Genomic DNA, 16,445 nt, shown 5'->3' with positions numbered 1-16,445 from the left:
TAGCTTGCTTTCTGCCATCCTCAGACAAAACTCTTCCCTGCACTACACAGACTTTATTCACCAAAGAAAAACCTCCCAAAGCCCTTGCAGACCTTATGAAAGGCGTTTTCACTCACTTGGGTTAAATGAGCACTGTGTGTTTTCTTTCTTCCTTTTTTTTTTTTGGGGGGGGGGGGGAGGGGAGGGTGGAGGGGGGCATATGTGTGTGTAAAAAGTAATAAATGAATCATTTCAACTTTGGGCAAGAAGTTTAGGTGTTGTATTTGTACCGTGCAACTACATAAACACAGAACGAGCCAGTTAACCAATGAATTGCAGGAATGAGAAGCAATGAGATGATCTAAAACATTTTAACACATTTTCCGTATATTAGCCCTTGGACTGGTTGTGTTTTGCTTTCTTACAACAGACACAAGTCAGTAAAAGTCCAAAAGGAAAGTCTGAGGTTTTACATTTCTGTTTGTGGTACAGGAAAAGGGTTACGATCTCAGTGGTTGATTCAGTGAAATAACATCTCTTTTATACACATCTGCCTAGCAAGTAGGGCGGTAGTTGGAAATACCCAATCTAAAGCATTAAAGATTTGCTGGCAAATAGCAAGGCATTTTCTGCAGAGGAAAAGTTGTTATATTGAGTAGTCACTTTGAATGCTTAGGAGTTACAGTCAAATATCCAAACACTGTGGAGTTACACTGCATTTATTATTTTGTCAAGTATTTCACACACTGGGAATTGTCTCTGCTGCATGTTTCATATCCAAGAAGGCATGATAATAGTGGACTTAAATAAGAAGATACTTGGCAATGGTAAGTGATATTTTTATAGCAAATTATTTAGGCATCATACAGTCAGCTACTTTTACATGTTAGTATGTATCATGTTCAACTGTTTTAATTTGAGAATTTAAAAGAGAAGAGTAAACAGATAAGAGGTAAAACCAGAGGTGTTTCACAAACTGTTTTTCTCTGTCTATTCACTGTCATTGCTGTTTTGTTTTTAAATTATATGAGAAATTTGAAGTAAATTATTGTTTTTCAGTAACCAGCATTATGACTTGAAATAGAGATGCTCTACCTGGAAGTACCTTAACTTAGGTCACTTTTAGTTTGCTGTGTAGTATTTCTCCTATTTCTTCTGACACATAAAAGCCAGCAGAGTGGACCAGAGACTTTTGTGAGTTCGTAGCTTTCTTCAGTTTTGAAGGCCTCTCTAAACCTGCAATATTATAAGAGGTAGAAAAGAAACAAAATCACAAATCAAACAAGTCATTACTCAAAAGCATTTTAAATCTACAAGATCTTTCTCACTGTCAGTTAATCTTCATAAATAAGAGAAAATAATTGTTTTCAAAACCAGAGGAAAAGGAAAGGATATAGTTGTTTTGGGTTTTTTTTAGCCTTTGCTAAGTCTGGTTTTTTTTTTCCAGAATTGTTTCTAACCTTTCTACTCATTTCAACTCTGCTGTGTGACTGCAGGCTATATTTTTTTTTTCTTTAAAGAAGCAATGCAGAAAAATGCATTTCTCTGTGAGAACTGCATAGGGTAGTATCTAATCCTCTGAAAACACAGACACATTTCCAAACCATTTTAAAATTAAGTATTAATATTATTATCTCCTACAGTTTCAGAGCATAGTTCCAAGCAAGACATCCAAATGCACTATTTACTTGAATCTCTGTATGAACTAGCCTATACAGGAAATCAGTAAATTGCTCCAGAGTCTCAGCCTCAAAGGGGATACGTATTTGTTTAGTCATATTCTATAAATAACATCTGTAGACTTGAAACCTTGCCAGCATTATTAATGCAGTGTTCACTTAATAGTACCCTTTATTATGAGCCTCATTAGTAACTGATTCATACAGTATAAACCTACAGTAAAAACACGCAGGCTAGTGTATATATATATTTTGATGATATATTATCCATACTGCCAGTGTAACCTTATTTGTTGTGGAGCTGGTATGCTCTGAGCTGAGCACACACCTCCTGGTGAGCAGCCCTTTGGGAGATGCAGTGAGTGCAGAGGCTTCTGGAGCACCCCTTGCTGCTCCTCTGCGGGGGGGACTGCTGTCAGGGTGGATGGAGGTGGGGCCAAAACACTCCCCTCTTCCCCCACTGTACAGCCTGTGGCTGTGATCGGATGACGTAAAGCTGGGAAGCTGTCAAATTGCTTCAATTTATGCTGAAGGACTGACCCAACAGATGATGGCCTCTTCATCGCTTTTACAGTTCTTTGCTATTAGAGAACACCAGTGATGTGATCTGCTGCTTTTATTTGCCTAGTGCTGTTATAACATAATATTTATGTTGTCTGTATTATAGTATGACACATACTGTACACTGTATAACTTGCATGCTTTATCATATGGTGTAAACTTTGTATGCAAATGATTCTGCATTATATGAGATGGGTTGGTGTAGGATATCATTACTTGACACTGGCAAATTCTTACTGTTTTCTAAGAGCAGTTGTTAATTGTTTTGTTCTTTGTCCCATTAAAAAAAGAATACCATTGATTCATCTTATAGTACTTTTCATCAGAGAAATCCCCACCCCACGCTTCCAAAAAAGAAGGTGACAGCCACAACCCATTTTCATTGATGAGGACAAGGATTCAGAAATGAGGAAAAGTAAACCTTTCTAAGGTCAAAACAGCAGGTCACCATCAGAGCTGGAAGGAGACGTCCATACTCAACACAGGGTTCTGTCAAAAAATTAGCTGGGGCAGACTGTTACTGATTTATAGTGAGTGGTGTGTATTAGACGTGGTTGGTAAGGTTCTGTTATAGGTAGTTTACGCCTCTGCCCAAGATTAATGCTGATCGTAAATGCTGATGTTCTCAAAATCTTAACATTTTTCCTCTACCCATTTTATGCAATTCGGGTCTTTCATTTTAGCCAGAAATTGGAAAAAAATCAACTTTAAAACTCCTGTTCTTGTATGCAACCTGCAAAGGTCTGGGTATTCTTACCTCTTGAATGTTTAATTGAATCAAGTCTTTGAAGATTCACTCCACAAACTGAAAGACAACATTTATAATCAGTTTAAAATATGTTGAAGAAAAAGGAAAGATCTAGAATGGAAATCCTGGGTTATGTAGGTGGTTGTATAGTTGTCTTGGAACATGATTTTGGACAACTACTTGGGACTTAAATTCCGGAAGAGATTGTTTCTTTTGGGAAATCCAAACTGAGACAAAGGATATAGTATTAATTATTCTGGAGAGATGACTAGATGTTCTCTGGATCAAAAATGAGCATATGTAAGGAAAGGACATTGGAAAATTTGACCTGAGCACATCTCTGCTCCAGCATCAGGGTAATTCAGTGGCTGCCCTCAGGCCCAAGCCTACTGTAGTACATGGCATTGTGTGAGCCTCAACATACCATTTTACACATTCAGAGACATACTGGGTTTTGTGCATATCCAGCCTTCCTTTCCAGATAGTCTATTTGCAAGACAGCCATGTGGTCAGGAGGCAGACAATCTGTCACACAATCCAATCGTATAGCTGCTCGTCCCCTCCATCAGCTGCAAAATAAATGTAGAACCTGTGATCCGAGTTATACCAATTTCTTATGAATTAAGGTATTCTTTCCACTCCCTAGTGCTATGGAGCTTAATTAATTACTGTCTGGTAGCCCTGGACTACAGACACTGTGGACCTAACAGATATTTTCCCAGTGTTTAAACTGAGTCATCACAAAAACACCGAAGCCATTTAATGTTAGGTCATGCAATAAGTTCCATGACATCTCCTCGCCCCATGGTCCCCCTTACTGATATTCACAAAAAATGCTGCGGAAGTGATCATGGGCCTTTAGTCAAGCTCTTTTGGACAAATACAGAAATAGAAGCAAATGAGTATCAGGACACAGCAATGTTTAAAAGAAATGACAGCTAACCAGTGTAACAATCTATCTGAGGTTATAGCAAGTTTTCAAGATCGGTGGAATAATGTATTTACATTCAGATTTGGTGCTTATTTTAAAAGATACGCTTTACCTGGAGCAGAAGTTATTGCCATCGGTACAGGAATTACAGGTTAATTTTTTCTCTTTGACAGGTCAATTAGATTAGCTAATTAGAACAACTTCTTCTGGGCTTAAAACCTGTGACTCTGTAGGAAAAATAAAATCCAGGATCATGAATCCTCAGCTGAGACCTTTCAGTGACTGGCTCCAGGATACGTAACATTAGATAGTGCTCTGAAGGTATAGGCTGATTTCAAAACATAGAAGAAAAGTCATCTCCCAAAGACACTAGATCCTAAACTGTTTAGGATGCTACAGCTGACTCCAGCACCATCTATCACACCTATCAGCAGGACGTCATCAGATCTCAAGAAGCACTAGAAGCATTGTGTTTTGTGCCTTACCAGGGAGCTATTTATGTGACAGGTTATACTGTTCCACCCATGAGAAACCTGTAAAATAATCTAGTCTCATCTTGCTGTCAGCAATAATGTTAGTGAGTAACATACATGGTGTGCATTACGACTAAAGTTAGTGTTAAAAGCTGCAGTATTGCGGACGTTAAGAGCAAGAGAGCTGCCATTGGAGCTTTATACTGTCATCTTCAACACCACAAATAAAAACTATCCGCTCAGCTTCATTCTGATTGTCACAGCCTTAGAGATAAAGTAAAGCAGCAGCAATGTGAAGAGTCCTCAAGACTTGTTTTTTGTGCAGAGTTAAGCAGCAGCCTGTATTAAGTAGCTTTGCCTCTGCCAGGCACGAGGAATGACAAATACTCAGAAGTAGCTACTCCTAAAGCCTTGCAGTTGAAATGACAACTGCACTTATAAATGTGCTAAAGTAGTCTTATTCAGGCATAGATACCCAAGAGAAGAAATTGCATAATTCTTTATCAATCACTGCCAAAGCTAATTAAAAAAAAAAAGGGCAAACAAAAACCTCAAACCAAAAAACTCCACAACACACCCCTCAAAAAAAAACCCCAAAAAAACCCAACCCAACCAAAACCCAACACCAACAACAAAACCAAATGACCCAACGAACAGCCAGCCCTCAAAAACCCCAAACCAACAAACCCAGCAACCAGGACAGGACCATACATGCTATCTGTGAAGTGCTAAAGGATAACAAGCCCCTGACTTCAGTGAGACTGAAATCAGGCTGCTGTAGCAAGCAGTGCCTGTGTCAGAATGTAAAATATGGAGCAAATTCTGCCACTGGTACTCAGATGGACTAAATATATTTACCTTTTCAGTACTTCTATTCATTCATACGTTCAAGGAGTAAAGAAGGCAGCAGTAGCAATGAATATGACAGAATTCAACATGGACTCACAATAAAAAACAAAACCAGACAGGTCTAAATACACCTTTTATACTGAACTCATGAAAAATAGAGAGAAAAATTTCATATTATTTTTGTATGTCGAGTAAGTTAATTTTTCTTTTACCCTTTATTTTTTTTCCTGATAAATCATAGTTTTGGCAATTGATAATTCTCCTTTCAGCCAACCTAAAGGGTCCCTTATGTCAACCTACAGTTCAGGGGAATATAAATCAAAAGGAATGCAAAGTCAGATGAAAAAGGGACATTACATGACTGGATATGTAGAAAGAAGAGGTAGAGTCACAACTTTTTAAAATACTTGTTTTAAATTAGAATGACACCAGCTCACATAATGTTTTTACTACTCTAGTGCTGCAATAAGTTACAAACTGTGTATTGGTCAATGGCTTTAAAAAATACTTTTCTTCAGTATAAGATATTTAGAAACTTTGTAGCTGACAAATATTCCGTAGTGTTCCTCTAAGCCCAACATAATTACTTACATATAGTCTATATACCCAGAAAAATATTAAAATAACAAACACAACCCACAACACTTTGTTAAAAGGGTACCATTATGCTATGCCTCATATACCACACCGGGGCTACAGTCAATGCTCTTTACACTGATAGTACTGTAATTTTTCAATCACATACTCTTAATGCAATACTTATGTAGATCACATGGGCTACTTTTTTCTGTAAACAAAGCATTGTATGTATACAATAACGTATTTTTCATAGAGTTCCAGGATATCTTCTCAAGATGAAGTAAAAATACTTTTTGATGGGTGCACACTTAGTATTAGACCCTCTTCCATGGAACTATACAAGCAATATTTTACACCTTATCTCTAAGGCACTGCAACAAGTCAGGACATCCGAATAAGGTTAGTAATCATGTAGAGTGCGAGTGCCTGTCATGCAACACAAACATGTTTGGGAAGACAAAGTCTAGGAACTTTTATTAACTCACAGAAAGGCAAGTCACTGGAAAACAGTCTAGAAGGCTGCAGAGCTGGATACTATTATGAAAGAGCCAGGTAATAAACTTAATAAAAGGAAGTAGATTTTTAAAAAAGGATCTGAAGAAAAAGGAAGAGATCCAAGCATATGAAAGCAGCATGAAGCTGAGAGAAAGGAGGAGCAGAAGAAGAAAAGATAAAAGTATGTAGAAGATAGAGAATGACATCAGCACAGAGATCAATGAGAAAAGGAGTCTACAGAGACTTGAAGATCAGGATATTTTTCCTACTACAAGAACTGAACAAATCTTAGAGGCAGTGAATTTAAAACAATTACAAGGAAGTACATTTTTATATAACACATGAAACTCATTGCCTCTGCATACTCTTGAAATCAAAAGCTTAATGGGAGCCAGAAATGGATAAATTAGTTACATTACACAGGATTCATTTCATCTGGAGAAGAAAAAAAAAATTTCTTTGTGCTTCCTGGCAAAAGTTAGGTACTAAGTGATGAAAGGAATTAGAAAGAGATTTACCTAATTTGACATAATGCAATACTTATCCATTATGGGGCAGCTGTATCTTCTGCTAAAACAAGACTATCCAATCATAATGTAAAAAGCTCCAACAATTTTGGAATACATACAAAGCCTCAGAGTGCCAGCCTACTCTTACCAATAAGCTACTCAGAAGAAACTCTTCCTGAAAGCAAGCTCTCTCTTGATTCTTTTTCTTTTTTTTTTTTTTTTTTTAACAAGTTAATTCCTTTGAAGTGATTGCTGTGAGCCATTGCTGGAGAAGGATACTGGAATAACTGTGCTTATAGGGTGACTCAACGTGCCATGTTGCTATGTTTTGATGGATGGAAGGGCAGAGTGAAAGTTGTGAAACCCAAGACAGAGATGACTAATCCAGTCCTGGCTTAGCAGCAATGAGGGGATGGATTGTCCTGTGCAACATAACTGTTGTCTGGAATGTGGCAAAATGTGAAAATTGTGACTGTGTTTAAGGCAAAAGAAATTCATCAGTTTGCTGAGCAATGTAAGGAGAGGACAAAAACTAGAACACTCCAAACTATTGGCTTTCTTTCCTATTGACACAAGTAGTATTTGGAGTTGGGTGGAGATCACGATGGAGGCTAACTTCCATCATTACTTAGATTTGCTTTGCCCAGTACTAATCTTCTGTTTAAATTTATATGCTCCTTTTTGGAAAAGGTTATCACCAGTAGCAACAGGCAAAATATTTAGTACTGAATAGTCTGCATATTTGTCCTCTAGAATCCAAACCTTTGGATAAGGAAAATAATTGGGGGAAAAGAGGGATCAGCTCCTGTATCTGCTATAGTTCCAGACATATCCTGGTCTTAGTCTGGCAAAAGAGAAGAACTGTCATAAAAAATAAATTCAATGGTTCGTTTATTTCCTTTTCCCACCTCCAATAGACAATAACTCCAGACATCAGAAAAATTCCTCCATTTTATGGCAACTAGGACCCTATCCCAGGGCAGAAGTATCACTCTAACTGTGAATGGTACTGTTCGACTTTTATTCTGAAGCAAGAGTTGCTGCCCTTTGTGCATGCTATTCCCTTTAACTGCAGATATTATTTTCATCAACTTGCCTCTTGGGGTGAAATCTCTGTCCCACTGAAATCAAAGGCAAAACAGCTAACTTCAAAGTGCTCATGCTTTCTGCTATCTTCTTGTTCCACACATTAATTATGCTTTCTGTTTCAAGGACTTCCTTTTATTTGTTTGAGTTCTCTTCATTTTACCACATTCTTCTTTTCTGCTCCCTCACATAAGAAGGCAGTAAAGAAACCCAGCAGATTTTCCTTATAGTACCTATTATGTCATAAACTTTTATCAATGCAACTCCTTTCTGCAAAGGATAGTCCACATGATTTCAATCTTTTAATACAAAATTCCAGCTTCTGATCAGTGTTCATTGCCCTTTTCCTGGTACAATACCTTTGAGCTAAGTAATGAAGATTGATCACAGTATCCAATATCAAAGCATACCATTAGTGCAACATGGCAGGCGCAGCAGAGGTTGTCTCTCTCTCTCTCATTTTTCCTTATGGCTTCTAAAAACATGCTTTTCTGTTCACCACTGGGCAGTGAACAATTACTGTACAGAGAAGATGGAAAAAACTGCAAAAGGTTAGAGTGAAACAACATGAAAAAACAGCCCCTCCTTGTGATATTTATGTTTCTGCTGCTGGCCCTGGCAGAAGTCCAGATTCTGAATGAACAAAACTCCCAGTGGCTTAAGGACTACAGCATTCAGCCCATAGTCAGGAAATGCAACAGCATGTGACAATGGGAAGAAATAAAAAAAAGCTTTCCAATGCTTTTGAGCTTCCAGCTCCATCAGTTTGGATCAAAACTCAGGGGCTGTTGAGATTTTGCGTGAATGAGTTCTCTATTGCTAAACAAAAACGTGTGTGTTACAGTGTAAGACAGTTAAGTGTTAAACAGTACATGGCTTTGCTTCCTCATTGATATTTCATTTTTACAGTACTAGTGCTATAAAACCCCATTTTATGTTCAAGGCCACTGTCCTCTCTATTCGAATACAGTGAGGAACTGTTTCCCAAAACATAACATCAGCTCCCTATTTCTCCTCCTTTCCAGGAAAGCTACTTGATAACTGTTGTTCACTACTCAGTGTCAGATCATGGTGGTTCTACAAGATTAGAATTGAGAAGAGTTGGGTAATTTTCCATGTTATTGTCATCCAGGTTAAAACCATTTCCTTTACAACAGATTTCCTTCGGGGAACTAATATCCTGAAAACTTAATTGTTGGGAAAATCATGTCAAATTCTTCTATTTTTGTAAACACTTAAAATATAAATTAGCCACAATTATATTATCAGGGACAGTGTTTCAGGGCTCCTGTAGACACTGTACAGAGTAGAGATTTCATCTTCACTTTCTTCCAGTACATACATCATTCTCATGGGGCAGATGCTTGTCTTCACACTCCATGTTTTACCTAGAGGTCACAGGACCGCTAAACATGAGACCTTATCAATGCAATATTTAAAACCTTTTTTATAATTTTTCTCTCTCTTTTGCGAGTTTAGTGACAGACCAATAAAACTAGGACCTTCAAGCCACAGAACACAGAGAGCAGCAGGTGTCTGAACACTCTCTTGTTGACCATTTCCATGGCCAGACAGGACCAAGTTTAAAATTTAGGTTTCTGTTTACATTTTCCTGAAAAGTATAGAATTTATAGTTTGTGAGGACATTCCAAAGAGGCTTCACTATTTCAATAAACTATTAACTGTTTCAGAGACAATTCTTTCTATTATGGAACATTTTTTTTTTTTTTAATTTACAAAGTCTCTGTGTATCTTTATCACACAAACTCATTGAGAGAAAGAAGGTTTGTGCAGCAAGATTGTTAATTGTCAGTGTGAGCAGGACTGAGGGTTGACAGGTGGGGACTGACACATAGATTGATGAAAAACAGCTAAGCATGCCTAGGGACGTGGCAGAAAGGTGCCTGCCTGCTCCCACAACTGATGGTAGAAGCAACTGAAGCAGTGTTTCATGGGGGAAGTCGCCACAATGATAGAATAAACTAACATTTACTTTGCAGCAAATGAACGGTGTAACAGAGGCAATTGGGAACCCATGGCATAGTTCTCATTTCCCAGATGCTCTATGGAAAAAGCAACACTTTTCCGAGTCCTTGATCAGGTTGAATCACAAAGTTGCAGTTTAGCCCATAAAGGGGAGAGTATTTAAGAACTGGTAGGTTAAAGGGACCGTGCCACTTCATGGTGTACAATACAAGGGCTTGGCATTCAAAAGCGGCTCCTATTATGTTTTGCTCCTGGAGCAGAAGTAGCCTATGAAATTCTTACTAGTTTAATGTTTAAAATATCTGCTAAAAATTTCAAAAAACATGCTTGACATCCCAGCCTCCTGCAGGAATCCACTTGGTTAGCACGGATTCTGGCTGGTCCCCATCGCCTCCCCCCAAGAAGGTTTAACATGCCTGAACCCCATCAATCCTAGGACCAGAGAGCGATAGGTAAAAACAAATGACACAAGCTCCTTCAATGGACTTGCCTTCTCTGGGTAGCTGAGAGCCTGCTGGAAACAGTTTCCCCAATACCGCATCCCATTGCTTTTGTTTATCTATCCTTGCTGACATTTTCTTCAATTAGGAAACAATAGCTCCGTTCCAATGTACTGAGCAGAATTACTGAAACTGAGTCACGTGACACCATGAGAGTGTGTTTTCAATTATTCACTCTGTCTTTTTTTGCCAGGCCTGTGAAGAGGAACAGCCTTCTGCAGGAGTCAGGTTTGTCTGCCTTGCTGTTGTAAGTTCCTCCTTTTGATTTTTCATTTTACAATTAGGGATTTTGAATTTTTAAAAAATTTTTAACAGCAAATTCAACTCTCCATGAGTTTCTTACTCTTTATTAGAAAACTTCCAAATGTCTAGCTCTTCCTGCTGCCTGAAATCCTAGATATCTGCAATAGTTCAGTGCTAATAGTACTGCTCAGTGAAGAATCTGACAAAGATCACAAAATCTAGATTAAAATGGGATGCAAGATATGCTGTTAGCACTTGGTAACGTAAAACTCATCTTGTTCTTGCTAGTAAAGAAAAGTTCTATCTTTCTTACCGTCTGGTTAACAGCAGAGCACTCACATTCTATCTGGAAGCTACACCAAATTATTTGCATCTTGTAAATGCTCCATTTAGTATCCAACCAAAAATTTGAACCAAATGGGCACAGCTCAAATCATGTATTTTGTTTGCAGAAGACAGACTGAGTTAGGGCTTTTTAGACTTAAAGCTGGAAAAATAAAGCTTGAGAAAAAAAAAAAAAGAGAAACAGAGAAGGAACATTTGGTTTGCATTACAAACCACAGACAACTTCCATCAGGCACGCTGGAGGTATAAGAATGGCAAGAGAAAATGACAAGCAGTTAGTGCACTGGAGGAAAAGATGAATGGTTTGGAGAATTGACTTTGAAGTAATCGTCCATGCCACCAATACCTTGAAATAAATTTGGTGGAAGATGGCAATGAATCATAAAACTTCTCTGGTACTTGTGATATTGTTTTCTGTGTAAAATAACATTTCTGGAAAATTTTATTGGAAAACTTATAGACTACGGTTTTGGTACCTCCTATATTTCTGTCACTTATGCAACACTGAATCAGCAGCTCTGGAAAGCATGTTGCCTTAGTTAAGACTCGGGCTGTGACCTAATACTTAGAGCAAGAGCAAGTAGTTAACTGGAAATCTTCAGGTCTACTGGGTTTATTCTCACCTCAACCATTGGCTTGCTTTGAGATACTGGGTAAGTCATTCAGGGTTAAACTCGATCTTTGAGCCGATGGAGCTCTGGTGGGGGTTGGGGAGGAGGAAATAGCTGATGCAGCAGGGCAAGAGAGATGTTCTCTCTGCAGAAGGTAAAATTCCTCAGGAGCATTGCAGGAGGGTGGGATGGCAGAATGCACTTAAACAATGTTTCCTTCATTGTTTCAACAGGTGCCTCTGTATGTTCCCTGCATCCCAGATGCTTAGCATAGCCAGAGAGGCACCTCTTGGAGCATTTAGTACTGATGGCAGTGCTCCCTCTTAAGCTCAGCAGCTTTAGGCAGAGTGAGAAAGGGCTCCTGCATCTCTCCATCCTTCATTCTAGCATGTCAGTCTCCAGAGAGCAGTATTTTGACCATTAAGCTATCAAGTCCTCTGTCTACCCATGCGCTTAATAGCTTTTGTTAAATTCTTTCTCTCTGGGAAAGTAAGAGGACGGTTAATATTTGTATAACATGGAAATCCTTGAATGAAAAGTGCTATTTCTTCTAATTTTCCCCCATAGGCAAGATTGTTTAGGTCTGAATGCGCACCTCGGGCTCATTTCTGACATTCTTATTGCTAATGTCTAATAGCTATTGCCAGAATCACAGAAGGATCAACAAACCCTGTTGCAGACTTTCAAGTGATGTGCATTCCACACACCTTTAGCAAGTTAGATCTGTTGCTTCCTACCCAGGTGCTGGGGGGAGATACTTGCAGAAATTCCCCTCATCCTAGCCATCCTACTGCTTTTTCAACTCCACATTCTGGTCTAATGGGCCAGACTGCATTCTTACCTACCTTTAGACATACAGAAAAAGCAACATCAAGCTTTACAAGATTAATTTCCCAATACACTGGGAACTTAACCGGGATTTCCCGACTCAAAAATTGCAATTAGATACATACATATTATGGCAGACTAAAGCTTTAGGCCTACCAAAACACTAAAAAGTGTATTTTTTAAAACAAACAATATCTCCAAACCTTGAAAGTCTTTACGTATTAGCAGGGATAAGTGTCACTCAGCTTTTAACTACTGTGATCAACAAAAAACCATAAAAAATTGCACACTTCTGGTGCTGAATTACACCACCAACAACTACTTAGTTCTCAAAATTATTGTTCTAATATAATTCATAGTACTTTTCATCTCTGTACTTCAAAATAAATTACCCCATAGAGGCTCTGAAAAGTAGGTCCTCTCAATAGTGCAGGAGGAGAGATTAATCTTAGAGAAATAAGACCCCATGTCAACCACAAAGTCCATGTCTTAAAGCTGAGCTTCATCTATGTCATACCTTTCCCCATCCCCTCTGGCCTCTGTGTCCTTACACGTAGGCTTCGATGTCCTTTTATTCAGCGTGTGCTCTGTGTCACAGGGAGGGAGCGCGGTTGTGTTGTTGGGCAGTCTTCCATCCACACCGTGGCTGCATTCAGCCATCGTTGTGAATCTTGTTACTCATAAGAAGAGAGGCTACTCTGAAAAAAGTAGAACATTCTGTGTAGTGAAGGGAATGGAGAATATGCTAGTTCAGTTTGACCCTGAAAGCTTCCCCCATACCAGTGTGGGGGAGGCTGGGACGTTGGTTCCAATGTTCCTATCAGACTCTCCCACAGAAGCGAAGAAGATCCCAAAGACACACAGGAGAGGGGCAGAAAACACACCAGCTTTGTGGAACTTGACATGATCTTTGAATACTTTCAAACTTAAACTTTGCCCTGGAACAGTGTCCTGCTAGGAAATCTGACAAGTTCCAATATTCAGGGCACAAGTTTCTGAAGTGTTAGGGATTTTGTTTTGGAAAAGAGGTATCAGGGAGCAGAGCAATATTAGGACTGGTACAATGGAAAATAAGTTATGATGGAAGGCCGTAGGAGCATTACCTATCAAAAATGCCAGAAAGGACTGCACAAATAAACATCCTTCCCCCTGGGAGACGAAGGGATGGACCTCTTTGCTGCTCCTGAAAAAGCTATGTGCAATTTTTTTTTCTTTTACAAATCCGAACAAATTCAGATTCATGCTGAATTGTGTATTTCTCCAGCAATGCCATATATCTCCTTTAGACAAGTACTCAATGGCATAGTGTTTATTAACCGTTTTTGGTTTTCTTGGTTGGGGGGGGGGGGGAAGAAAAATAATCCTGCAGATTTATTATAAGGCTGGCTTGGATTTATTATATGAATCTGGTTTGGTCAGAACTTGCAGGCCTGTGTTTATTGTTGTGGCTGTAAGGAGCCTTTAAAAGATCTGCTGCCTTCTATTTCTATATCACCAGTGGCATTTCAGGTACAAAGAGCATATATAACTACCTATTTCTACGTAGAAGCAGGGGAAAAAAAACCCAAAACAAACACACCAACCAGTTTAGAGCACAATGTATAAACTTTTTTCTCTCAATAGTATACTTTTCAAATTACATTGATTTTCAATTTTGTGTATAACACCTATAGCATCTTTGATTTATGCAAATCCTTTAGTTGCAATAGGTATTTATTCTAGAATGGCAGCATACAATATCAATTAGGTACTGTGAAGAGAATAGAAAAGTTTGTGTATGACAAACTATGACAATAATAATTAATTGAGAAAGTCAAAGTAATTAATTAATTAATTTAAACTTCCTCTTGTCGAATTTTCAGCACTGACACATACCTACCAAAATATTTCTAGGAAACTGTTTAACAAAGCTCCCCTTTGTTATCTTAATGTGCTCATAACTTTACGCATTTTACAAAATCTCCAACTTTTGCCACATATTTGATTGTATAGTGTTCCTTCCATTTTCTCTTAATTTTCTATGCTAAATCATATGCTGAAACAAACCATTTCTGTAATGGGAAACTTTTTGATTGATGTATTGGAGCTGTATTCCTTTATAGAGTTCAATCCCTAATCAGATATTCACGTCTTAAGTGCTTCACTGGATCTCTCTGTTACTGTTAAATGCACCGTCTTAAGTGAGTTCTGGTCTGCAAAGGTAGGAGTTTTATAGCAGCCTGACATTCCTTACTCTCTGATGGCTAAGATCTACTTTTGCTAAACCACTTACGAATCAGATGTGCCAGGCAGAGAACTTAACCTCGACAATTTGATTAATCTTCTTTGAATTATAGTGGTTTCATGAATCAAACTTCAGAAGGAGCTTCCTCTTTCCAAATAATGTTAGGAGGATAGAATAATGCTTTTAAAGTATCTTCCTTTTCAATTTGGGATTTCAACATGCAAATTCAGCAGAAGCCCAAAGGAAGCAGCACAATGGAAGCATCAAAAACATTTATTAAAAGCACTCCATTGTGCTTGGGGAGCATGGAAGAGAATGAAAAGGTGAAGGAGAATTTAGTAAAGCACTGCACAGAAACAGAATTAGCAAGTCATGAGATATCACGTGGCTGTTAGCAGACTGAAAGGCTCTGTTGATTCGATTTATTCATTAGGGCTTTTCAGTAGTGTAGGTTATTAAGTGGGAGAAAGTGGGGTATATTACAACTTACTTTTTATATTTCCTTTCCTGGAGGATATTTAGCACCAGAGAAACAGAAAGTTATTGAAAGTATCATGCCGCATAAATGGGAGAATGATAGGAAAAAGAGCAGCGCCACCAGCTCTCTGAAGATGGATCGAAAGAGCAATGCTGGGAACAGGAAATCAAGAAAGTTTCGCTCTATTTCAAGATCACTTATACTTTGCAATGCCAAAAACAGTGACGATGGGTCAAGTCCTGATGAAAAGTGGCCTGATCCCTTTGAGATCTCTACCAGTTGGGTTCAAGAGGATTTTGACTGCTGTCCTAGAACACAACTGCCATACACATCAGAGATAGAAGACAGCCCACCTGATCCTCCGCGTGTGATCACCAGCATGGTCCAGTCCAAAGCTGCAGCAAACGAGAACTGCAACAACATGAGAAGAAAGTTACTCACCAAGGTAGGCAACCCGGTGCAGTATATTGTAATGTTTCCCATTGCAGTAGTTCCTAAAAGGATTAATTCATATTTCTCAGGAGTGCAGCATTCTACTTGGCTTTTTTCAGAGCCTGTGAGCCTGCAGTGTTCCTGCTCTGTATAAATAGCGTGAAAAAGTATTAGCTTCCCTACTGTGCTGTTGCATTCTGCTGATTGACATTCTGCTGAAATCGGTGACTGCCAGGCCACTCTCAGTGTATTCAGACTAGTACAGCTGGTGCTTTCTACCTGCAGTATAGTATTCAGCTCAAAATATAGAACTGTCACTATGGTAAAGTGCATTTATAAAGCATGATACCATGAGATCTCACAAGCTATGCAAGTATGAGTTAGTTATATTAATACTATGGAAGACATAGCAGATGTTCTTTCTCTCTGATTCAGGAAGGAGGTAGCGATGGCTCTAAAACCACCAGAGATGTCACTTTTCCCTAGAGATGTAAAAAGTCTTAACAGCTTCCTATTACAACATTATTCTTTAAACAAGAAATAACTGTGTTAACCCTAATGATCTGAAAAATTTTTCAGTCTGAACAATGTATTTTAGATTCATTTAGAAAGTTCCTTTTCAGTAACATACCCTAATTTTCCCACTTTCTCTCCACCTGTTGATGTGATGTGTAAAAGGGATCTCACTGCAAATATGACATGTCTTTTAATACAGTTTGTGTCCTGGCAACTCTCATTATATGCCTTTTACCTGTGCAAATAGTGGCTTATGTGAAAGAACTGATTCTTTCACCTAAAATATTGCTTTCATATATATTCTATTTTATTTTACATACCTTCAATAGAAATTGGCTAAAACTAGACCTCTACATCTAAACACATAGTGGTACTGAATATGAGTATCTCCCC

General features: G+C 38.4%; 1 protein-coding gene across 1 annotated transcript in view; it reads left to right on the top strand.

The window, feature by feature from the left end:
- The first annotated feature begins 670 nt into the window (after positions 1-670).
- IL16 (interleukin 16) overlaps positions 671-16,445 on the top strand; it is a 47,833-nt gene continuing 32,058 nt past the window's right edge. Inside the window, exons 1-3 of the mRNA XM_054837475.1 lie at positions 671-806; positions 10,569-10,622; positions 15,140-15,549. Coding sequence (XP_054693450.1) covers positions 15,181-15,549 — 369 coding nt within the window. The 5' untranslated portion in view covers positions 671-806; positions 10,569-10,622; positions 15,140-15,180. The remainder of the gene's footprint in view (positions 807-10,568; positions 10,623-15,139; positions 15,550-16,445) is intronic.

This window comes from Grus americana, chromosome 10, assembly GCF_028858705.1.
Source record: "Grus americana isolate bGruAme1 chromosome 10, bGruAme1.mat, whole genome shotgun sequence".
NCBI classification, from domain to species: domain Eukaryota; kingdom Metazoa; phylum Chordata; class Aves; order Gruiformes; family Gruidae; genus Grus; species Grus americana.
The sequence above is the reverse complement of the archived record's forward strand: the minus strand, read 5'-3'. Positions and strand labels throughout refer to the sequence as shown.